General features: G+C 38.2%; 1 protein-coding gene across 4 annotated transcripts in view; it reads left to right on the top strand.

The window, feature by feature from the left end:
- The window catches only part of NELL1 (neural EGFL like 1), a 294,700-nt gene that overhangs the window by 206,670 nt on the left and 62,405 nt on the right, over positions 1–25,625 (top strand). For 3 of the 4 annotated variants that reach the window (XM_067295538.1, XM_067295537.1, XM_067295536.1), the window contains exon 15: positions 19,673–19,768. The exons of the other annotated variant lie outside the window; for it this stretch is intronic. In XM_067295538.1, the coding sequence (XP_067151639.1) occupies positions 19,673–19,768 (96 nt within the window). The remainder of the gene's footprint in view (positions 1–19,672; positions 19,769–25,625) is intronic. 4 annotated transcript variants of the gene reach the window in all.

Raw genomic sequence — 25,625 nt, 5'->3', positions numbered from 1 at the left:
TCATTCCAGCTCCTGTGTCTTCCAGATTTGGGACCGGTTCTGCAGCCAGGTTTTTAGTTCATGCTCCTCCTGACAGTGTGTTTGACTGGTTCAGACAGCAGTTGTGTCCTGAAGGAGAGGAAATCTTCCTTTAAATGAGGATAAGTCCATATTAGAAAGTAAGTGGGTCAAAGTAAAGTCCTGAATGGATGTAGTGGAAGAGGTTCTCAGTACAGATAGCCTAGAATAGTTAGAACTGGCCCGAGCCATAATTTGTGACTACTTTCCTACTTTTTCAAAGGCTGTACCAGAATACCAGTTTGTACTCTGTTTTACTCTCACTCAGCCTTTTGTTCACCTTGCTGTAAGTATTTTTTTTGTTTGTTTTATTTCATTAGGGGCCATTTCATATTATCCAGCACTAAGAAAATTAGTTTAATTCCTCAGTTTTATTCTTCTGAAACGTATATATTTTGACACTGAGAAAACAGCATCTGGAGCAGTCAAAGGTATTACATGCTCTGTGCCCCCTCCACCTCTCCACAGGGTTGCCGATGTTCCTGTGCAAGGTGGCCTCCTGTTTACTGACAGGTATATGTTATGTGCTGTGGTAGGCAGGCAAGGCTAGTCTTGTGTGTGACCTTAAAAGTCCTTAACAAGCAGGTATCTGTGCAAGCCTGTATCAGAATGCTCTTTTTCTCACTTCTGAAGATCCTCTCTGATGGCTGGTGATTCTTTCTCACTTCTTCTAGGAGAGAATAAGCTGGACTCTAGGTCTCCATAGGTAATGTTTCGCCTTCCTCCTTTCAACTTACACATTTTATTCCTCATATTTCACTTGAAATTTAACTTGGATGTTAAATTCTGTCCATCAGTGATGTCTGCTTATCAAAGCTGCAGTAGGCTTTGGGTAAAAGCTATGATGCATATTAGAAATATGTAATGTTAGCTTTATTGCAGGACTGTACCACTCAAATTGCTACCCCATACATCTGTGACCATCATTAAATGTGCAAAAGGCCAAGCTGTAACTAAACAGTACTGTATTTCTGTTGGGAATGTGCCAGTGACGTAAATGTGGAAGACAGCAGCATGTAATAGCCTTCTGGACTCAAAAGCATTATGCCTTAGACTCAGCTGCCAACTCAGATGCTTATATGGGAGAGCAGTCATTGGAATTTCAGTCACTGGATCTGAAATTTCTTATTCTCGCTAGACCTGCAGGATGCTCTTTTTCAGTTACTTGTAGTGGCATCCACACTGCCAGAGTTTATGAAATACATGCACGTATTTGCTACAAAATGTCTTGAAGAGCTGTAATCAGTAGCACAAATGTCAAATTTGTAACTGCTAAAAGTAGTGGGACAACATTTTTATCCTTAATTTTGCAGCTGAAATCTTTTTATAATCTGTAGAGTTGAGTGCTGTAATTCTAAACACAGTGTGGACCATTGTGTTATAGCTGGTCTGCTTACCTTTTAGTCATAGTATTTACAGAATCTTCTCTTTCAGACATGTTTTATTCTTATGTGCCTCACACACATAATGAGGCGGTGACTTTGTCCTTGGTGCCTTTTCCAAAGATACTGCTTTTTCTTTTAATTCCTGTACAGTTGTAGGTATTGCAGGTTAGTCCTTCCCTGTCTGGGATTCTTCTGCCTTTCTAAGTCAGCATTCAATTACGTCTTTGATATTTTCAGATGAAGTATCAAAAGAGAAGTCTGCATAGCCAACAGTGTTCTATTTTCCTGGTGCTTGGTTTTCCACCAAATTTAAGGTATCTAGTGGCACTCCCTTTTCTCTGTGTATTTTACCAGTTTTTCACTTCTTCCACACTTTCACTTTCTTACCCCTAATTTTTTTTGTTTCACTTGCTTGCTTCTACCTCCACTCCTTTCTGCTTTGTGTTACCTCCTGAAACTTTCTGAAAAGAGAAGTACAATACATCTGTCCCTTCTCTTGTGCAGAGTTTGAGCAAAGCTCCAAAATTCCAGCTGGATATTCTTACTGCTCTTGAAGCCCAGCTGTCCTTTCTTCTCTTTAGAAACAGCTCAAGGAGACTGTATTTGAAATGCTATCCGAAGAGGCCCCTCAGCCATTTTTCTTTCAGGGCTGGGGCGCTTTGTCCTCTTGCATCTAATTTTGAGCCTGCTTACCAAGATGAGTGCTATTCAGCCCCTTCCTTTGTGGCACCTGCCAGTGCTGATGGGCTCTTTTCAGCAACAGAGCAGAAGGATAGAATCAGTGCCTTGCTGCCCACCAAGGACTTCCACAATCCATTTAACAAGGAAAATCTTTCTAATGAGGATTGATTCCTATTGTTCCTTTAGACATGTTCGTCCTTTTGTGTGCAGTAACTCAGTATCTGGAAGATGGGAAAGTAAACTTCCATTTCTGCGATAGAGGTTTAGATCGAATTTGGAGCTCAGTACTGAAACTCACTTCCTCTCAGGATATTAGCATCACTTTGCCACAGTTATGGTTCTTATATGGTTTGACAGATGCTTTTACAGGCAGGCTCAACTTCATAGAAACCTAACTTAAAATGCACAGAATGAGAAAAATGGCTGTCTTGTAAGACTCCTGCTGAGCTGATAACAGTCTACAGGAAGACATCTATTTAAACAGAAATAAACATGCCTTAGGATGCTTGGATCCTATCTTCAGCTTTATTAAGCTATTTTCAGCTTTATTAAGAATGCTGTGTTTAATTTTCCCAGCATTTCCAGCCCCATTAATTTAGTTTACACTGCATTTGGATCAATTAGTGCACTTGATAATGCACTATTTGCCTCTGCCTATTTAAAACAAGAGAAACCACAGGATGAATTTTCAGTGTATTAAAGAATCTGGAGTTCCTCCAAGGACTGTGATTAGTACAAATGGTAAATCTCAGAGGCTGGCCGAGTGGAAACAAAAATTCCATGTTGGGTAACTGTCCAGTGGATCTATTTTCTCACTCCAGCGACTTCTCAAACCCATCCTTCTAGCCGCCTCTTGGCTTCAGGAATTTTTTTCCCCTGGTAGGCATATTCTCATGATGACTGTGCTTAGCAGAAATATAAACAAATTAATAATGATAGAGGTAGAGCTACAGAAAATTCAGCAGCAGCAACAACAACAACAACAAAAAGCGGTCAAAAGTGCAAGAATTTGGAAGGATTATCTGATGTGACTGCAATGCTGTTAGCAACCAGTTGAGATGACATTCAACTTTTCTTTCCTCAGTAAGCATCTTCACACATTTTCTTCTTGGAGATTAAAAAACCCAGGGGATTGGACAATAGAGAAGACAGTCTCCCCAAACCTGACCTTGCACAGTCTTAGTGCATAATCAAATGCTAATATATTGGATTTCAGCTTCATTGGATCTCTGTGACCTACTGGATGTTATAAAAGGGGGTCAAAGAAGTTCTAAATTTTTATGTTTCAGTTTTGTTTTAGAAAAGTGCCTGCCTTAGAAGGCAAATGTAGAACATGAATTTTATTATAGCACTTTTCAAATACAATAGAATATACTTAGTCTAGGTCCAGGTGTTAATACTAAGAGTTCTTGCCCTCTACTGAAGATTATTGGCAGCATTCAATTGTACTTACTGTTGTAAAGCAATGCCTATACAGTTTTATTTGGGACATATGCATTATAATCTACTAAAGTATCAGAGTGAAATAAGTGAGTTTTATCTGTCAGAGAATGTGATTGAGATGACTCTTCAGTTCTGATAGCTTCCTGCATGACTTGAAGAAACTACTTCTATTTATCTTTGCTGTAAAATTGTATATTGTAGAAGTTGTTACACTGTGTTACTTTATTGTGTTCTTCTGATTTTGCATGAATGAATAGTATTGAATTTTGCCTGGACATTTTGAGCATCTGTTGGTCCCTTGGGATATCACGTTTGTTTGTCTTGCTTCTGGTCCATCACAACCTTTGTAATTTGACACAAATTACTTACAAGTTTGCACGTGGCAAGTCTCATAATCTCATCTGCTTTACCAAACTTGATATGCTGCTCTGAGATACATTTGCATTTCACTGAAGTACCTTTTCAGTGGCAGAATACAGATAAAGGTAGATATAAGTCACTAAAAAAACTGTATTGTGATGCTGGATTTGTTGATTTAGTCAACAATAACAAAACGCAAAGCAATAGGTGAAGCACCTAGGTGGAATTCTCTTGAGTATCTGATAAAGTATTACATTCCTTTATGCTGCTTTCAGAAACAGCAGGAATCAATTCTCTGCTAAGTATTTGTGTTCAGCTTCTCATATCTTAAATGTGTATTTAAATGCACAGATATTGGTCAATTAAGTAAATGTGGTTGTAAATCCTGAAAAAGCAGCATTTTTTTAATGGAAATAGTGAAAGCCAGTATTATTTGTGTATGATATTCCGCTGTAAGAAATGCTCTGTCTCTATCTCACCCTATGGTTTTTCTGATGTTCTGCCATCCCCCTAGAGGTTGAGAATTACTGTGCTGACTAATGTGCCATATAGACGACAGTTTAAAAGGTTTATTTTAGATGAATATAATAGTCTACAGCAGTACACCACTGGCATGGTAGTCTGAGGAAACGTGCTCTGTTGCTGACATTAATTCCATGGATAGATAGGAAGATAACTTCAGACTCTTGGGTGCCATTTGGAAGACAAAAACCAAACTCCCATCAGGCTGTGCCTTCACACGTAGCGGGTTTCTCTCTGTGAATGTCCAAGTCTGCTGTCCCTTTCCTTAAGCCTGTTTGGTGCCTGTGCCAGAGCCAGAAGTCTGGTTTTGTGATGACATGTCAGCTCCTGAAGTCCAGGCAGCTATTGTGCATGCAAAAATAGAACTCAGTTTAACATGAAGCTTGCTTGCTGCCCCACTGTATGTTTTTGTTTAAAGTTTTCTGTTTAGAGGACAACAGGACACCATTATTTTGATACTGTCCAACAGCAGTGGGTTTTTTTTTCTTTTCTTTTTTGGTATTAATGACTCATTATATACACCGTAAGCTATTTATTTCCTCATGGTATGCAGCCTAGTATTCATAATGTAGAACAAACCTAGTAATTTCACTGTGGATTTTGGAAAAAGAGAAAAAAGTGCAACAGCAACATAACAATAGCATGCATAAAGCTTCACAAAACTGTTCAAAGAGCTGTTTTTCCCCACAATCTGACTTGTCTTGTCAATGTACATTAGAGATGACCAGTTGATTATTCCTCAGTGGAACCATACTTTTTTCAAAAAATCAAGCCTGATTTGACTCAGAAAGTGTCTTTAAACATAAATGGCTTTTGTTCTTGCCTCGTAGTATGACAATATTCTAAGTTTAAGGTTTCAGAACTTTTATTTTATTTTCACTTGGGTGAAGATGAAGCAATTTCAAAAGGTTTCTTTATTCTGCTGAAGCTAGCATTAGTGAGGTAATAGAATATTTAAGTACTTGCATTGCTGCTTCTTTGATTATATTTTCTACCTGGCATTACTAGGTACATTTTCAGCTTAGCACATGGATAATTAGAAGCATGAATCTCTTCAAAATATACAAAACTGTTGTTTGTGATATATATCTCCATGCTACACATATATATTTCATTCTTGGCTTGAGTAATATGCTTTGGTCTTAAGCTATCTGTAATTTAGAGTTATGCTTAGGATACACTGATTTTCAGTGGGGTAGATGAAGACTAGGTACCACATGAAAGAGTATATGACAGTGTATTATGTTTATGATGATTTTAAGAATCATGCTGTAGCATTGCTTTATTCCTCATCCTTGATGAGTAACACAGTAATATGAAAGTGAGTACCATAATATTGCACCATTGCATTACACAGTACATTTTCCTTTAGTGTCATTTAAACTGGATAGATAAAATAAACATGACCTGCAGTAGTTTCATTTCCAGCCTAGATTCTAACTCCTCACAATAATGTTGAAATATTTGAAGGTGACTTTGCATGAATGGATTACTCTAAGCTATTTTTTTTCTTTTCATGGACACACATTTCCTCTGTATCTGTCTCTCTGAGCTTGAGCCCCCAGTATTTTAAGCCAGTTAATTTTCACAGAACTCACTCCTACCTGTGACTTGTTGCAAAAGAACACATGCCTTTGCAAAGCTCACTCACTTGTTCTTTTAAGATGATACTTGAAATATATGTTTTCCGAGAAATTTTTTTAGAACAAAGATTTTAGCGAAGTCTCTCGAAGCCCCAGTAAGGTGCATTGAAGGGCATGAAGTGAGGGGATTCATACTGTTTATGCTTTGAAGAGCCTGGAGCTCATCATCTGCTGGAGCTGCTGTTAGGAGATTGCTGAAACCCCTAGTATGAGGGATATTAAGAACAGAAACATACACGTGCAGAAAGAGCAGTTGTTTTCAAAGCTGCCTCACTGTCCTTCATAGAGGCCAGTCACATCAGGTAGCTTGAAAAGCTACAATTAAGTGAGTTTCATCTCCTTCCACGTTACGGCTTATATAGGGGAGAACTTCCCCAAATCAGGTCATATGACTGTGACTTTGTCTTCTTCCAGAGCTCTTCTGAAGGCTTATTAATATCATGTCTGCTGTGGACTACGCAGGGGGGCGACTGCTACGTGGCTGTGGCTGGGGTAGATCCCTAAAGGCACTCATTTATCTCAAAGAGGTGTGAAACATATGCACATAATTTTCTCTGAATTTAGTCAGGGATTATTTCAATTAAATAATATTCTCTCTGTTCTGAAATTTTTCCCATCGAGTGGAATTTAATTTTTTGTCAGGACAGGGCCTAAATGGAACATTTAACTCACACTCAGGCAGGGGGCTAAGCTCTCCCAAGGCAAAGACTGAATTTCATTTTGTGGAGAACTTTTGAATATTGAGATTTTTCTTTCAACAATTTCACATAGACGAAACACTGCCAATACTCTTGTAATGTTTTATTAAAAATTGTTTATAAAAAATGTCTTAGGAGGCACAGCTGGGAAAATTTTTGTGCATAACCACTGAATGCATGTAAGAATATATATAGTGTGCACATGATCAAGTCTGCTAAGAGCAAGCTGTGTTTGTTGTTACTCAGGAAGGCATGATGTCATGAGCAGTGGAAGTGTGTGTTACTGTTACAACAACAAAAACAAATGCCATAGCTGTGCTGGTTTCCCACACTGCGTTTAATGGCTGTGAAGCAGTTTAGTCATGATATCAGGGAATTGATACATCTGTTAAGAGAAATGCATTCTGTGCACCATAAAATTAAATGTTGCATTGCCAAGCAATATAGCAAGTATCCCTTTAGTCAATTTTTGCAAACTAAACATAGTAAAATGATATTGTGGGAAGGCAGTACTGTGAAACTGTTTTCAAAATATATTCCATTAGGAACATATACTGTGTTTGATGGAAGGATTACAGCTGCCATTTATGGCGCTGTATTTTTTCTACATTAAGAATGTATTGTGTACTGTTAGCAGACTATAGTATAAGAAGGATATTTCACATTTATGTTGAACCTCATCGCTCTAAACGAATCCAAAGTACTAAAAACATCTCTACGGCATATGCTGTGTGGAGCTTTGAAATGCAGTTGACAGGTTGTGAGGCAAGCAGACGATGTCTGGATGTTTTGCATTGGGAAGAAAATTTTGGCCAGATACACCAAACTTGAAGCACTGCGCCTTTGAAAACTCCCAGTACCCTGAAGGCATGCTTAGGCCACTTGTTGTAGGGATCTTTGATTGCTTTGACTCCTGAAGCACTCAGCACCGCGATGGGGCCCGTATGGCAAAATACAGAGCACGCTGCCCTAGAATCGCTGAAGTTCGATTTGTGCCCTCAGTGGTATTTCTCTCTAGAAAGCAACCAGGGATCTGTATTTCATCTTCCTTCCCCTTTACCATTCCCTTTACCTCCCCATATTCCTTCCCAGTGAGCTCTCTGCAGGAAAAATAGCAAAGAGTGACAGGTGGCAGAAACAGAAGTCAGGGTTGTGTGTATTTTCCAGATATTGGCTAAAATGCATGCGTGTTATGTGTATATCTAAGAACAGAAACCAACAGTAAGATCGTATAAGTTGTCACAGAAATGTACTCCATAGAGTCTTGTAGCATAGGAATTTAGGGGACAAATTCTTAGTAAACTGATAGAGTTTAACTAATTGACAGAAGCAGAGAATGTGGCCCCTTGGGTTTCTACGGCACTGTTGGCTCAGCTAAAGATTATACACACAAAGATTGAATTTGCTTTTCTGCTCTTACTTGTTAAACATGTAGTTTATTAAATTAAATTTCTGTAGTTAACTCTATTCTAAAAAAGTGCCTAGCAGGTTCAGGTTCTTAATGGATCTACCTCACTCGGGGTTTGTAAGGCTTAATTGTTTATAATGTGTAAAAGCTTGAGATGAAAGGAATTATGTAAAAGCAAGGTATTATGATGATTATAAGGTTGATGGTGATGCATATCACACCTGCTGCCACATCAGGCTGAGCAAAAGCAATCTTTGCCTTTTGGCTTTGAAGCTTCTGCATAGCAGTGAGAACAATATCACTTTTCAGTGTTTTCTTTTTCGCCATTGAAAAATTCAGTTGTCTCTCTCAGTTGAATCAAAAATTTAATTTTTTTCTCTCTTCTTCTGGATGAGCCTTACATTTCAGTATAAAACTTACTTGGTGAGTTTAGTTTAGGTAGATCCAGATGTTGAGCTGAACATAAGCTTTTTCCCCAAGGGGAAAATTAAAAATAATTGCTGAGAATCTACATTTTTTCCAGAAAACTGTGCTTCTGTGGTAATATTTTAGCTACTGAAAAGCTTTCTAATTTAAAATGCAGATTAGCACTGAGATTAATTTAATCCTATTAATAGTTACTTTCTTTCTCTTTTTAAACCAACAAATGCAAAGGTCAGAGGTGTAAAAGAGTGCACAAGTTATCTAGACCTAAGAGAATCAATTATTTAGTGTGGTATGTTTTACCAGTGTATTTGAAACTTTGTTTTTTTTCTTCCTTCATTGTTTTCTTTGTCATTCTTTCTTTCCCTTATATAAACTTGATTTGAATGCGACAGAATGCCCTGGGGCATTGCTAATGGGATACAGAGCTTTTCATCTCTCTGTTGCCAGCTTGACAGGGTCTTTAGTGAATGCAAACCTTTATCTGTTAGAGACTGCAAGGTAAGATAGATTCTGTAAATTGAGATTAACTCTTAATTCTGTTCCTTAATGGGGAAATGTCTATATCTAACATGGCATCTTTCTTGATAGAGAGTGAAGATGGGATGGGTATTGTGAATGAGCTCTGAAAGTTTCACATGCTGAAGGAATACAAACAGGCTGACAAAGTCTTTCCTCCTTTGTAGCTGGCAGACTTCGATCTATGGAACTGACAATTCCCATCTTTCTGGTATTGTTCGATAGAAGGCAACTGTGCTTTGAAAAGGCATTTTATTTGGGGTGGAATGCCTTGGGAGGATGAGTGAGATATAAAAGATGGTGCAAAAACCCACTTGAGAATGTTTTCAGAGATGCAAGAAGAGCCCTTACTTGCATACTTAGCAGAAGTATCATGTTAAGTCAATGGGAGATAATACCTAGATTTTAGTGTGTTCGTTAGCAGGTACTCTGCTTATGTTCTCCTAATGTCTTTGTAAGTCCTTGATTCAGAGCAGAAGAATCCATTGCCGTTTTATTTCCTATTTTCTTCTCCTTCCCAATATTGTCACCATCAGATAGCTGCACAAAATATGCAGTTGTAAACTAGAGAATCATTAAATGCTATCAAAACAAGTGAGTATTTGCTTTCAGTTTCAATTTTTGTGCTTGCGATAAGATTCCAACAACCTTAATATTGCTGAGTTTAACACTGTAGAAGCTATGATTGCATCTGAGCATTACTGCAAGAGTAACAGGTTCATTTCCAGCCACAGCTAAAAATTTTCATTCTAAAGTTCATTTACAAGGTCAAAAGATAATGCTCTTCATACAGACAAGTACCATAAGGTGATGTTTTATTGAAATGTTAGGTGTATCTTTTTGCAGCTGTTCAGCCTTCAGGCTTTCTTAATGAAATGCGATTATTTGAGGATGCCAGGTAATCTTCATTAGGCAATATGCAGTAAATCTTTTACTCTGAGAGAGAATGTTTCTTACAGGTAAACAGACTTGTGGTTTATCGGTGAAGTCCCATATCAATGCTACACAAGTATGTAAGAAGAGTGAATTTAGGGTCTGGATGTTGTTCAGTGCATCTATTACATTTGGGTAGAATCCACCTACTCTTGTGCTGAATGTATCTCGAGTGTATTTGCATGCACTGGAAAGCCAAGACCAGAGTCTCATAGAAGACACACGGATAGAGAACTGTTTTTATATTGCCCGGATATTCCATGTACTGCACTATGGTCAAACACAGCTAAGATTGTGTCAACTGTTTATTTAATCCAGTTCTTTTCAATGAATTCAATGGGATTGGAATCAAGGTGTCTGTATAGTTGCGATAATTTACCAGATTAGGCAAGGGAAAATGTTTCTGTTGTGCTGCTGGAACGTGCTTCTTTATCCTTAAATAAAGATTGATTAAGCAAAACTGATTTCTAAAGAAACTGTGAGCCACACTATCACAGCCAAAGTCGAAGCAGGTCAAAAGGTTCATGTGTCGTCTTTTTCTTTTTTTGCTGTGAGACAAACAGAACTGCACCACATTGTGGTAATTTATTGTCATTAATTTTCCAAATTAGGTTTTGTTAAAGAGGAATACTTTGTGATGTAATAATTGAAGTTGTTAGTAAAGTGTTTTTCTGTCTATTTTGATAACTATATATATATGTACATATACATGTGTGTGTACATATATACATGTGTACACACTATATATGTGTGTATATAATATGTACAAAAAAGGAAAAAAGAACAAGGGACTATAATAAGCACATTGATGTGCTATAAGGAAAAAAAAGTTAATATGGTATGTCACATGTCATTTGTCAAATAAAGTAAATTTCAGTTTGGTTTTACAGCTTTGAGTGTTGACTTGAATTTTGAAAGATGACTTTCGGTTGGTTTCCAGAAAATGTATTCCACCCTATTTTGTCAGGTTTAGTATTAGGTTGCTAGACAGAAGGTTGCAGTCAACTTAAAATGGTGCACTGAAAATATTAGAGTCCAGCCTTGAGGAAGCAGAGCAGCAAAATGGTAACAGCAATATTTATTTAACAGAGAATCATCTGGGGTTTTGAGAGATACGTTCAAAAGTGCGATATTTCAGAGTACAAATGTATTATACTACTTTTGTCTTTTACTGTTCCGGTTGATCTTATTCATACACATTTTAGAAAATCATCAGGTATCTGTCCTCAGAGCCATAAAACAAACTTGACATCAATAAGTATGTTTCATATGTGTCTTTTACCAATAAAGTATAATGTACATATTTTGTCCATTCAGTATGCTTTCTGAATTCATTTAATTAAATAAATCTTACTTGCTTATTAGAAAAAATTGTAGTGAAAAATTACCAGTCAAGGTGGATAACTTTTTCATTCACCAGTAAGTTCCATTATTGAGGTAATACAGGAAGTAATTAGTGATTAATAATGTGATTCATTGTACTAATTGTAAGGAGCTGATGTTTCATTGTTCAAAAAAACCCCAGCATCCCTAGCCAAACAGCACTTGAGCTCACCCTGAAAGAGTCCAGAGGAACTGTCTGCTTCTTGAGTACAAATGGCCACAATTTGATTATGTATCAGTCAAGCAAAACACCAAGCCCCAAGAAAATTTAACATCATGCAACAGCAAAGAAAGGGCCTACTTCAAAAAGTAGTTAGTGCCTTTTGAGAGCTATCCTTGGCCCTCCAAATTCTCTTTAATCTTCATTTTTGCAAGTGCTGTGTCACAGAGCGCTGGGTACCTGAAAAGATTCAGTCCTAAAGCTGCTAAAAAAGCCTAATGCCAAGTTCTACGACATTAGTTCACCACATTGATAAATACTATATAGTATGGATATATATACATGTATACACACATATACACATGTGCACATGTACTATATGTATAGAGAGATTGTGTGTGTATAAATATATATATGCCCCCACATATACGTATGCCTGTATCTGGTATCTTTGCCATAATTTCTTACTTATGTGTTCATTGTTCTTTATATTCATTCCAGGTACTCTTCCATCTCTTCCATTTTGCAGTTTTACCTTCTTTACTCTTACTGTGTGTTGCCTCCTAAATTTAGAAGAGGTCCCCCCATTTTTTTTTTTGAGTGTCTGAAAAAATCCCTTCTTCAAACCCTAAATCCCAGATCATTAGTCTTTGTTCATACTTAGCTCTTGATGATATTTTTATACCACCTGTATTTGGACTTTTGACTACACTAAGCAGGCAATTACATTTGTGAAGTACCTCATACATGTGCCATCTCTATAAATATAAATCAGGAATAATAATTTTACCATCAGCTCTTAGAAGACGCGAGTATTTATAGGCTCTTCCTGAACTGAACAAAACCTCACACATAATGCATATAAAATCTGAAGTGTAAATTAGGTTGGAAGCCACTCATAAAGGTGATGAACTGCCCAGCTAAGGAGTTGTTTGCTAGTCTCAGAAACAGTCACATCCTGATTGCTCGATTGACCCATACTCCCTACTCCCCTTCTTTCTCCAACATGTGGGATGAATTTTTTCCAGACCGGTTCTGATGTCCACAGTTCTTTCCTGCCAGATTTGTCCTTCTCTGACTCCAGCCAGCTGTAAAGGGACAGCAGTGGCATTTTGCAGACTTTGTGTTAAATAAGTGTGACCCTGTATCCAATGGATGTAGTTCACTGAACCAAAAAGTTTTGTACTTTTATAGATGATAGTGCCACACTTGAGAACAGAGAAAAAGAACAGAACCTCTGCTGCTCCCTTATTTTGTTTGTGTGCTTTCTCCTTAGTTTCTCAGTTGTCCTCTAAACCCGCCTCAGCAACTGGTATCATCTGATTATTCTGGTATTTGGCATACGTAGTTGGATTGTTATCAACTATGACCTTGTGCGTACTTGGCTGACTAAATTCAAAGTGATCTTTCCATCAATTGATTATCAAATTGCTTGGATAGTTCAGCTAGCCTATCTCTTTTCCCAAGCCAGCACATTTTTGTTTACCCATGCAGTCTGTCTCTGACTTCTTTCTTGCCTTTCCTTTATGTCCATTTTTCACTTGACATGCAAATAGTCTTTGAATCTGGCCAAATATCACTGGACCTTATGGCCATTTTACTCATCACCCTGTTGATCAGTAAATAAGTATTTCAAAAGTAGAAGAGAAGCCATTATGACTTTCTCTTGATATTTCTGCTGCCTGCTGTAGCAATCCTCAGACACCTGCTGGTTTACAAGGAGAACAGAGAAGATGTGAAGAGAGGATTGCCTGGGCAGTGACCAGGAGGAGCTGTGGTCTGCATTTTCGTAGGGAATATAGTTGTGAGAAAACAGCCTTCCGTGAGCACCTGAAATGGTTGTTTCCCCATAATGCCCTGTACCAATACATAATCTTTGAGCAAGCAGAGGCATTGGATTGAAGTCCCTTCAAATTCAAGTCTTCTAGAAAACTGTTGTAGGTTTAAATATTGGGGCAAGGCTGGCAGTATACTGCTGCATTTGATCATGAACTACAATTTACTTTCCTTGTCTCAGGTACTTAGCACACTCTGAAGCTGACAGGAACACGTGAGGCCAGCTACCAGCTAATTTTGTGTGGATGTAAGTACCCAGTACTTTGGGTCAATATGCAGAAAAGCCACAAATTAGATACTGCGGTACACAGTAGAAACCAATATCTTGTCATGCTGTCTGAAGGAGAACTTCTCACCTGGGCTACGTAGCAGTTGCCTCTGCAAAACAGAGTAAGAGCTACTCTGCACAGTAATTGTCCTCACAATTTATGGAGTAAATTAGTGTTTGGTTTATATCTTGGAGCGTGAGGGTTGATATCTGTGATTGTGATAAACTTAACCTAATGCAGTAATAGGTACTGTTCTGATCCATATGAACGTATGCTGGTCAGTACACCCCATTGAACAAAAATATGTTTTCTTGCTTTAATTAATAGCTTCTCCTCCCTGTGATGTGGGGGCAGGGGTTGTTTGTTTTTTTGGTATTGCTATATTCTTTACTGTTATGTGAGCTACGGTACATTTTATTTGTTTCTGTAGTGCTATTCCTTTTGGTGCTAATGGAACTCATTTTTTTCAATATTGTGTTTTTTCCTGACTAAAGAAGAAACAGGGAAAGTCATGAGGGAGAAAAAAACCAGTGGAAGAAGCCAAGAATACCCACTGCTAAGGGACTTGCTTTTGGACCTCTTCCATCTCTTTGTGCTGTCAAATTGAAGAGGTCAGCTGCTTAGTAAACTAATTGTACAGATGCTCTTAAAATATTGATGGAAATAGTTTCTTCCTTACTGGTGTTTGTTGCTTTTTGGTGGTGTTGAGATGAAGAGAAAACGAGGATTGTCCACTTGATATAATTCTAGTCAGTTGCCTGAGAGTTCAAATATTTGCTCATTCTCAAATGTCAGAAGATAAATACTAAATAAATGAAGTGCTTCTATTTTAATTTTATTTCTTTCCTTTTTTTTTTTGAAAAGTAATGGGCAGATCAGATAAGGGGAAAAAGAAGGGAGTACAATATATTATACCTATGGTTGCATTATAGTAGGTAACGTTATTTAGCCAGAAAAATGTGGATTATGCTGTAGCAGGGCAACATTAAGAAATAGACCTATTAAAAGGAGTATTTAATAAATATATCTCTATATATGTAATTCTTATAAAATACTAATATAACAGTTGTATTATGATGCTTTATTATAATTTTATAGAAAGTTTAATTTGTGTATAGATCAAGAAATAATATCTAACATATATCTGTTTTAATTGGGAGGGTGACTTTTGTGTCTCTTCATAGTCAGGTAATTTTCCTTTAAATCCATAGGATAATTAGTTTTTTTTCCATATTTGATTTGTGTTTTTTTACTTTATGATGATTATTGTGTTATACTTGGAAGTAAGAGGTATTCACTCAGCCTGAGGGTTCCATGCTGCTGTTCCAGCTTCTAGTTGCACAGTGAGGTATTGTACTGTGCTACCTTGGGAAAAATACAGAGTAATGGAGACAATTTCTTCAGCATTGTAGAAAAAGGGGTTGGAACCCAAAAACCAAACTGACCAACTTTCTCTGAGTCTCAAACAGAGGGGCTAAAGAGAAACTGCACAGTTTTTAGTAACAGGCAGTACCGAATATTTGAAGCTGCTCTTGGCGTGCCTCCCTCATGCTGTCTGTCCTTTTCATTAGTGCTTAGATTCAGGGAAAAACATAAGGACCTTACAAAAATGTCAGACAAATTCCACATCTTCTGCTCAAAGAGGCTTTAGCACTTCTAACTTTACTTTTCCTTTCTGAGGATGTCTGTAATGCCCTTATTGGGAGAGGAAATGATTGTATTTACCTAGACAGAGGAAAAGAAGCTATACCCTGTAAATAAGTTAGCAGTGGGAATGCAACTTTGGTGTGTCTGGGGGCACTGGTATCAAGTCTGTGGCTTGCTTCCTGCTGCTTTTTGTGGAGCTCTGTAGTGAGGCTACCCTGTTCCTGCAATGCTGGTCACAAAAATGGCAGTTCCAGCAGAATCATCATGTTAGCTGATTCCATTTGCTGTAGATCCATCATCAGGGAGGGCACACTTCAAAAAATAAAGCTCCTTCTCTGCGGAGAAGTTACTAGTCTTTAGCAAAGGTCTTTTATGATAAAGGCTTTTACTTCAGAGGAAGAAATCTGTTAGCATTATAGAGATCTGTCCAGCTTTTCTCACTCTAGCGAAAACCGCCTGAAGTCAGTTAAATCTGTTTCCACTGCGTATGGAATACTGAATAAGACCTGAACGTTAATGATTTTTGGTTTTGATCGTAGACTTTACCCTAATGGCTTCTTTACTTAATTTTCCCGATAAAATGTTTATTGCAAATTCAGTAACCATTCACCTTTTCAACAAGGTTTCCAACCTGCAAATAATTTTAGAGACAGGATGTGTTTATGGGAAGGCATTAGGAAAATATGACCCAACCAAGATTTATTTTTCTTGTGTTAGCTTACCCTGACTAAGAGGGAGCCTGCAGTCAAGGTTTACAACTGGTAGTTCTGTGGTACCATTTCCTCACCCGCCCCATAATACATTTTGAAGGGTCTAAATGACAGTAGAAGCCTTATGTCCCACAGTCCATAAGAGCTGTGAGAAAGCATAAGCACCAAAGCAGGTAGTTTCCTGAGAGCATGAGCACTCCAGCTGATTCGCTCTTCAGTCACTGAGCTGCTCCCTGTTGGGTCCACTTGTCCATCAGTAGAGCATAGGTGCAGAAGTGGTGTAAAGATTTTGCTTAATTAATCTTCTAACCCTTCTACTGAGGGTCTTCAAGGAAAAAATCTCATTATTGGAAATGAATTAATTTTGATAAAATGTTCTGAAGGGTTTCACTCAGAGGCAAAATCCTATCAGAGAAAATAGTCCAAATGAATGAAGTTTGGTAAAATTATTAGCAAGTAAAACCAGATTTATATCATTAGAGGGTGTTGAACATTCTTAAAATTCAAGGTAGTGCTATCAGTACTGCCTATAATACTGTGGGCTCTTTTTCTAGCAGTTAAAGAAAGTAGTCTTTAGACAAACATTCTGACTATGTAGCTGTGTTCTGAGATTTGTGAGTTTGATGTTTCTACTTGCTGCAAACCTACAATGCAGGCATTAGAGAGTCTGTAGAAGCACCATCTGGGGAAGATGAATAATGTCCTCAATAGCAGGATAATTTGGGTCGTCTTCCTTGGGGTTTTCTATTCTTGCATAGAAAAAAAAAAGAAATAAAAAATCCCCAAATCCATCAAAGCCTGAGCAGCAAAGACAGCTGGTCTGTGTTGCAGAGACCTTTTCAGCTTCTGCAGTGATTGAAAAGGAGAGCTGAATTCTTTCCTTCTGCAGCCTTTGCCCAGCTTCTTCCCTGGCTCTGTACCCCCACCAGCAGCTGTTTGCCAGGGTAGCTCCTGGCATGCTGGGCCCTGTGGAGTGCCTTCTCGTAGGAATTAGTGGTGCTGCATCCCTCAGGGTGTGCCTGTACAGATACTACTGTTTTTAAGTTGACTTGCTCGCATACTAAGATATAACAGGTAAAGAAGAGAGAAATTTCGAAATGTTGAACAAGTGCTAGCACATCAGGATATGTATGGAGGAGGTGTATTTTGATCTGAGTATGTAAGGAATAGAAGGAAAGCGAGAGGGAGAGTTTTGGGCCGTGGCGAGTGCCCCGTCTCTCCCAGATGTGAAGCGTGTGCCTGGTGGTGCCTGTGGATGTCAAGACCTGTGTGCTGCAAGGACGTGACAGAGTTTTTGCACTAACAGGAAAATCCTTTAATCGCCAGCCTGTCTTGTAAACCTTTCTCTGTTAGTTATTTTAGAAGACAGCAGAAAAAATAGTTTTCTGTGCAGATCTAGCAATAAGATTCATTGAAAGAAGCAAATATTTCACAGTTATAAGTTGCCAGTAGCAGTTATGGTGGTAAAGACAGTGGGTGAGAGCTCTTACTTAAGCCCTCTTACCTATTCCCCATCACTGCTTGTATGTATGTCTCTTCAGCTGTAATAACCTTCAGTAGATGGGTGTGATTGTTGTAGACAATAAACCTTTTCTTTTTTTAAGCCCTTTATTACTTCTTCTATTTTAAGACCCTTGAGTAATTTTTTTCCGGTGCAATGTGGCATATATTGTGGATGAACTATTCACTTTTTTGACAATGAAACTGATTGTATTTTTCTTTTTTGCCCTTTGTATCTGCTCTGCCACAATTCTAATTCTTTTGATGTCATGCGGGAATGTATTACTACTTCAAGAAAGTCTCTGCTTACTCTCAAACCAGAAAAAAATCAGATGAACCTTGCTCCTGTTCTGAGAATACTGAGACTGTAAATCAGCAAACTTTCTTTAAAGAGATACAGGAGGAACTTTTTGAATCTTGTCGTGTTTTGCATATTTTTCCAGTTCTGTATTGTAATATTACTTTTAGACTTCAGTAAAATTATATTTTTCTACAAATATTTTAGATGGAAAATTACAATTAAAATACTACTGTTAAACTGTCTTTCACTTCTTTCCATCCAGTAGAAATTGACTGGTTTCAAAATAGATATATTTCAGAAGACTAACATATGGAATGTGTGCATCGATGGGTAGGACATGTTGCTGGGCAAGAGCCTTTCTTTCTCCACACGGCCACCTTGCGCCATTCCTAGGAGAGTTTACGTTCTTCTGTTACCATCTTCTCTGAACCACTTCAGCATTCTTCTCATGATACCTTCCATAAAACCTTCATAGTATGACATGCTATGAATTATATTATTAGAGTAAGGCAGCTCCATCTATCAATTCAGTCAAGAGATGTGATGATGTGCTTTTTTGCCTCTAAGTGGTTAAAAATTACAAAAGAATCTTCCTAATGTCGAGTACTTTTTTCACTTTGTTTTTCTTTTTAGTGCCTTGGAAGATAAATCTAAAACATTTCTTCTGTTATCTAGCACTTTAAGCCTTTTCATACCATTTGTGACATCTTTTTGCCAACACTCCATCTGTGATTTTAGCTTGCAGAAAACGCTTTGCAGTTATGTTATTAGCTTAGATGCAGAGTTGCTGTTTAAATATTAATTGTATCTTCCCTCATAAGTGCGGTTAAGCCCACTGAGTAACTTGTGAAGTTTAATAATATCCAGGAGAGGGTGGGGCATGTGCTGTGGGTAAGGCCTGCTTTTATTCCTAACGAAGTTTTTACTGGAGTGAATGGTGCAAAATAGATCATGTCCTGCTGCCCACAGTTTCCTTTCCTCTTTTCACCTCACTTCCTCTCCTTGTACAGACACAACAAAAGGAAAGAAAAAAGAGTGACATTGAATCCCAAATGTATTTCTTCCACAGTGAACTTCCTGCAAAGCTTGGCTGGGTGAGTGCATGGAGCACCACACAGTGCTTACCAGAAAGCATGCAAGATGCAGCTTTCATTTCAGATCCCAGCCATTGCACAAGTGCACTCATAGAGTACTTGTGTGTTTTCATATAAAGCATCACACCTCAGTAGAGGCATTATCTTGTGGTTGACCCCTTCTCGGTTTTCAGTCAGGAGCCTAACCTTATTTCATTTCTTGATTCCGCAAACTGAACTTTACACTTCCACACTTCCAAAAAAAAAAAAAAAAAAAGAAGGGAAAAAAAGGAAAATACTATGTGTTTAAAAGCTTTTCAGTAACGTGTATTTGATGGAAGTGAGAAACAAAGTAGTTAACACCATCTGACCAGCCTGTTCTCTGTGGATCACCAGAGCATTGTAATTGTAATACTCATATTGGGTGTAATTGAAAGAAGATCAGTGCCATTAAAAATGGTACACTATATTTTTCCCTCTCTCCTTTTTCCAGATGGTTATTAATCTTTTATTGGTGAGGTGGTTTGCCTAGGGGTAATCTGAATTTTTTCTTCATATCATTTAACTGAGTTGCTTCTCTTTGTGTTTGCAGGTGGATTGGATTTTAGTATATTGAATTCTGTTAATTGCTTTATAGAATGTGGATGATTTTCCTGGTATCTTGCAAATGTTAAATAAATAAAAGAATTATGTATTACTGCACATTCATTTTATTTTTCAGCATTCTGTGAAGAGGGGTGCAGATATGGTGGAACTTGTGTAGCCCCTAACAAATGTGTCTGCCCTTCTGGATTCACAGGGAGTTGCTGTGAGAAAGGTAAAACTCTACTGAAACACTCCTCCTTCTTTGGAAATGAGAAATATGATATGCTGAATTAAGAAATAGTTGCTTTCCATTGGGTTACTTGCCATTTGTTCTGTGTGATATTTTCTATTCAGTAAACATACGTATTTTGACTATTCTGTGGATGCCTTCTCCTAACTGAAAGATGTTCTTAAGTTAAACATGGAACGTTCAGAGTTGTGTTTGCTTCTGCTTCCAGTGAGCCCTGCCAGGTCACTGAGAGGAAGGCAGATTAAAAATATTTACTGCACATGTCTTCTCTGGTGCCATCTCAAGATGACCTTCTAATTTTTATGGAACTATTGTGCAGATTAGACCAGAATTTGGATACTTGCTTCTCACTAGTTTTGCCATTAAAGAATTCTTCTTGGTATAAGTTGGATTCCTAAAATTTTTTTGTTTGTAAGTCACTGAGGTCACCAGTTTTCATAGAATGACAAGCTGTTGAAATGCATCTTACAAATGATGATTTAATTCTTTTCAGATCTGTCCCAGATCTTTTCCTTTACTAAGACTTGTTTCTGACAGTTTCTTCCATAGGCCCACCTTATATGTTTCACAGCGATCTGTTTCCTTGTCTCCCTTAAATAAGAAGAAAGGGATCTTACAGGATGCCATGTAGGACCCTGATTAGCTTCTCTAAACAGCAGATTTCAAATTTTATTTTGGTCCTTGTTGACCATGGTTGTATTTCAGTTAAATAACCTGATAATAGAATTTTCTGTGTTGCATGTTTGTTAGTGAACCTTTTGTACTTGCCTGTACCAGTGGAAATAAAGTAGATAGTTAAGGCAGGTTGCATGATGTTAGTTTGGAAGAGATCATAATTGACTATGTTCTTTAAGAAAAAAACAAAACAAAATTGAAATAACCATTGAAGGGCAAGTTAAATCACTAGAACCACTTGTTACCCAGAGACTGTTTAATAATTAGCGTGTAGCACTATCTGTTTAATACATGGCTGTTCTGCTATAATAGAAAATAATTTAAGCCTGATTGTCAACAAATCTGCTCTGAGTAGCTTCTGAAAATTACTAAAGCTTTTTGTGGATGTACTCAAATCACTAAATACTGAGATCCCATAGTTTCTAGTTGTCAGCATTGTTTCCTAATGATTTGGGAATAAATTAGGATGTTAATATTTTCATACCATTTTGAATTAATTTGTGAGTATTGTATTCTCATGCTTATAGCCCTTGGGTTATTTGTTTTAAAGAGGAATAAACTCCCAAACCTTCTGACACTGAGCAACAAGCACGGTTTAGATACAGGGGGAAGTAATAGGAGAAATAGCTTTCTTGGAGCACAACCTACCATTGCTCCCCAGCCTCTAATCCTGCTAGGTATACTCTCCCATGTACAGTTTACTCATTCCTTTCCACAACCTCTATTCCTGCTTATTCAGCAGAATTATTTCTGCTATTCAGCTTATTCAGAGAGATGCAGGATATCTGAGATGTGGTCTGTATATGTGAAAATCTTGTAATACAAACCCTTGAGCTGTCTGGCCTGGAGAGTGCCTGCCTACCCAGGGAATCGACGGCTTCAGGCCATCTTTCAGCTCTGCTCACTGTCTGTCTTTCACCAATGAATCTTGAAGCGTCTTTCTTCTTATGGCTGTAAGGGGACATTTATGACTAGAATACAGAGTCTTTAAGTTGATAAATTGATGGTTTAAAATTGATAAATGGGTGACATGACCACAATTGAAACCTATGTTTTCTCTGTCTTTTATATTGTTTTGATCTAAAATAAGAGTTAGCACACCAAGTAAAGGAAACATGGCAGGCGCCTTACCCTCACTATATCAGTAAATTTAGAGGTAGACATCAGAAGGAACTAGTTTCTGTGTGTAAAATCTATATGCCTTGAACTAGAAGAAGGATTAAAAAAATTTTTTTTGGAAAGAGATAGGATGTACCAGTATGCTACTTGGTAAAGTCAAACGAATGATGAAAACATTTAGAAATCTGATATGCAAACTGTTTTAAGAATGAGAAGGGCTTTGCATATGAGAAGTTTGTCACATTTTAGTTGTGTTAGAGTATTTAAAAAGGTCAGCAGATATACCTTAAGTCATACGCATATTTCAGTGGCTGACTAAGTGAATATCAGATATAAGTGGTGATAACTTCAGCCACAAAGGCACACGTCCTGGAAAAATTGTATGTTGAAAATAGAAAGCAGATTAGCCACCTTTGCAGTGGGCCTCCCTTTGTTTACCTGCTTACCCCAGGAAGATGCAGTGGTGTCAGGAATGAGAGTTAGTTCAGTGAGGACTTCCTTCATAGTCTCACTGCAGTTTGCTGCAGTATTTTTGGAGGACACCTGAGGTATTCAAAAAGCTTAGTCCAAAGGCAATGAAATGGTGGGATACCACTTTAAATCAAAGCTTAAATGTTCCTGGTAAAATCTTGTCTGATGGAAGCTTACAGTGAACGGATGCATATCTAAAGTAAAATGATGTGTTTTGATAATGTATTCTGTTTGCCACACTGCATTTAAAGATGTCCTTCAAACCAACAACACAGCAATTCCTCATACATTATTTGTGAGCTGAAAGGACTCCTCATTGGCTAAACATAGTATGACCCAAATTGGCTTTAACATCATGTAAGTGCAAAATGAACCAGCAATTAGGAAGGTTGTTGAAAAGCAGGTGCATTTACTTCTGAATATGAATGTTCTGTGTTACTCATCAGTTCTGACTGCATGGCTGAAATGATGGTATTAGGTTAGTTTAAAATTCAGAGATATTTGAGAAGGGTAAGATTTATGGTGGTAATTTACTCATTTAAAAAGTGAAATTGAAGCACATATTTAAGCCATATGTGCAGATGCAGCATGCAGCTAAGAAAAATTAGCTATTGCTAATTGTTGCTTTGCCTGAAATGAGGAATCACCATAATACGGTTGTGGGGCTGACTTTTCTTTTTGCATGTGAGATGAACTGGAGATTGATATCTAGAGATGCTGTCAGGTAATTCTTCCTTCCATCCATTCTTTATAATGCTGTTTCTAGAAGTATGTGCATGATGCTGCTTATAGAATTTTTTGTCCTTTTCTATTTAGGGTCTGATTCTATCTTCTGATCAAAATTGATTTTTTTTTTTTTTTTAAGCTAGCCGGGGCTGAAAGAAATGATCTATGTGATCATTACTGTTTGTGATCATATATAACACATAAGTGATATACCTGGGTTAGAAAGCTTTTTCTATTAGAATTTTTGCTGGCATTGCTGTGTGGTTCCAGTGTGTATGTGCTCGACTGCTGAGCTGGAAATGTGTATCCTGACTGTATGCAACAGTGCTGACTTAAGCCAGGAGGCATCTTTGGCAAGCATCCCATTTACAGAGAACACAAACACAATACCCTGAGAATTGTTGGCAACATGGAGTCAAATACCCTCATTTTCCCTCCAGTGATGTTTTCTCCATCTCATATTTTTTCAACTTCCAAAAAAACCCCAAATCATTCCTTGAGCTGTTTTTATCTCTCTGTGGGCAAACCACAGGTCAGTGGAGTTATCATGTTGGTTTTGTAGACAGACTCCATCATTATTCTATATTTGTGGAATGTTAATCATTGCTGCTGCTGATGAAGCAGTAAGGATGAGACAGGAAAGACAATGTAGGCTATTAGAGCACGTGAACAGGTGATTCCATGCCTGGAAATCGCAGTCTGTTGCAGGCATTCCTTAAACACCTGCATGTGGTGGAGTCATGCACTTGGGCCTAGAAATACACAGCAAGTTGCACACAGCTCTGGGATGGTGACCAGTGGTGGCAGAAATTTCAGCTATGGGAGTCAGATCCTGGAATTGCACAGTGGGTTTAACCCAAGTGTCCAGCATAGAAACCTGGAATGCAAGCTGCCATAGGAAAGCAGACAGTGATGTCGGTCAAGATACCCCAGCCTCCAGCTGGTCGCTGGCAATCAGTTTGGAGAGGCAAAATCCAATTGTTATTTAGATACGAGTCTTCAAAGTATCTGTCTGTGCAAATTACAACTTCAGGCAATGAGCAAGAAACAGCAGAAGGATCTGAAGCTGTAGGTTCCCAGCTAGGGGCAAATCGAGAGAAGTGCAGTATTTTTTCAAAAGCTGCCAGAAAGCCTTTGGCAGTGATGGGGCATCGCCTCCAAAAGTGATTCAAAGCCATTGCACCAAACCTTTGCTCCCATGCCTCATGACAGCAAACAGGGCAGAGAAACGACTTGACTGCTGCCTGAGCCAATGCACAATGAATGGGGAATATGAAGCTGGTAGATTAAAAGGACTTGGCTTAGGCTGGAGCTCAGAGAGGTGAGTGTTTCTGTTGTAGTTACATGTGTACTTACAATGTTTGTAAAGCAAAGGGGAACAGTTTGCTCACAGAGCGGAAGAGTGATGTCAGAGAATTAGCTGCTGATTGCAAACACTCAGCAACAAGGGTTAGACATGGCAGAAACGCCTCAGGATGGGATAATTACTGAGGTTATTTTTTGTGTTGTTGCCTGTGCCTACAAAAGCTTGCCTGATATTGGGGTGAGAGGTCATGCTTCAGTATGTACTATTGCTGAGAAACGTGCTCAGAATCCCAAAAATCACTTCATGGGAAAAAAGAAAAGAAAGAAATCAACGCTTGCAATATTGCATTAGTTATATATGGCATCTTCAGTGCAGTCATAGTTCTTGTTTTTCACAGGTGTGCAATGAAATGTTCCTATGCTTATATCAGCTGGGTGTGTTGTGTATATGTCATGAAAATGAGGCCTTTAGCTGATCGACTTTGTAATAGTTTGCAATACCTAGGGTTGTTGTCTAAGAAGCTGACATACTTCTTTGTGCACTCCTCTCTTAATCGCTTCTGCTGGAATATGTTGTTTTCTGCAGTTCTCGGGGTAGAACTCCCTCCAGTATGTATTCTTTTGGACCCTGGAGATGGAAAGAAATGTGAGAATATGCATTTCCATGTGCTGTTCCTTTGATTCCTGAGCTGGATCAATCTTTAGGTGTGTAGCTATCAAAGACCTTTCAGTTGAGGAACCTGGTTTAAAAAAAAACAACAAGCAAACAAAACCAAAGCAAACCAGAGAGAGATTTTCAGTGAGTATAGTAAGCTAAATGTCAAAACTCCCTGCCTTCCTGTATCTAAAGAGCTTTTGTAAAATATGCAGCAGGATTTATTCTGGGAAACAAACCAGCTGTGGGCACGATGCTTTGCATGAGATTCTTTTTAAAGCCTCTCATTTCAAGGTGAGGTAAAGCCAGTGAAGTGCAACAGAGGAGGGGTGAAGTGAATGATGCTTAGCTTATTACAGAAAATGATGATTGTGGCTGATACGACACTCCTGAGGGTGTGAAAGATCCAGAGAAGGCAGATGCTCCAGGTGGCTGAGGTTATCCTGCTCCATTTGCTGCCAGGCTGTTTACAGCATTTGCCCCAGCAGTGCTTATCACAAAATGGCAAGGGGTGATATCTTAATGTGATAGAAGAAACAAAGCTGTCATTTCTAAAGATATCAGGGAATAGATCAAAGAATATCTCCTAGAAAAATCTGATTAAGATCGTCTCTGAGGATCAAGGGGACATCTGTCTGCAAATCAACAAATAACTCTCGATGGAAGAAAAGTTGTTTGTTCTATCTCACACTGCCAAGCCAAAGAAAAGTGAACTCTCCCAGACCAAGAACACCATTCTTCTTCTCTAGCTGACCGCAGCGTGAGGAGCCTGGGCTGGTTTTTGTAGTGCTTACACTGCCTTTTATACTGTAAAAGTTTACTTCTAAAAGCCAGGAGGAACACTAAGCAGGCACTGGGTTATTGGTTGCAAGGGATATTTTTATGTAC

This window comes from Apteryx mantelli, chromosome 4 (assembly GCF_036417845.1).
Source record: "Apteryx mantelli isolate bAptMan1 chromosome 4, bAptMan1.hap1, whole genome shotgun sequence".
Classification (NCBI taxonomy): domain Eukaryota; kingdom Metazoa; phylum Chordata; class Aves; order Apterygiformes; family Apterygidae; genus Apteryx; species Apteryx mantelli.
Note: the sequence above shows the minus strand (reverse complement) of the source record. Positions and strands in the feature narration are given on the sequence as shown.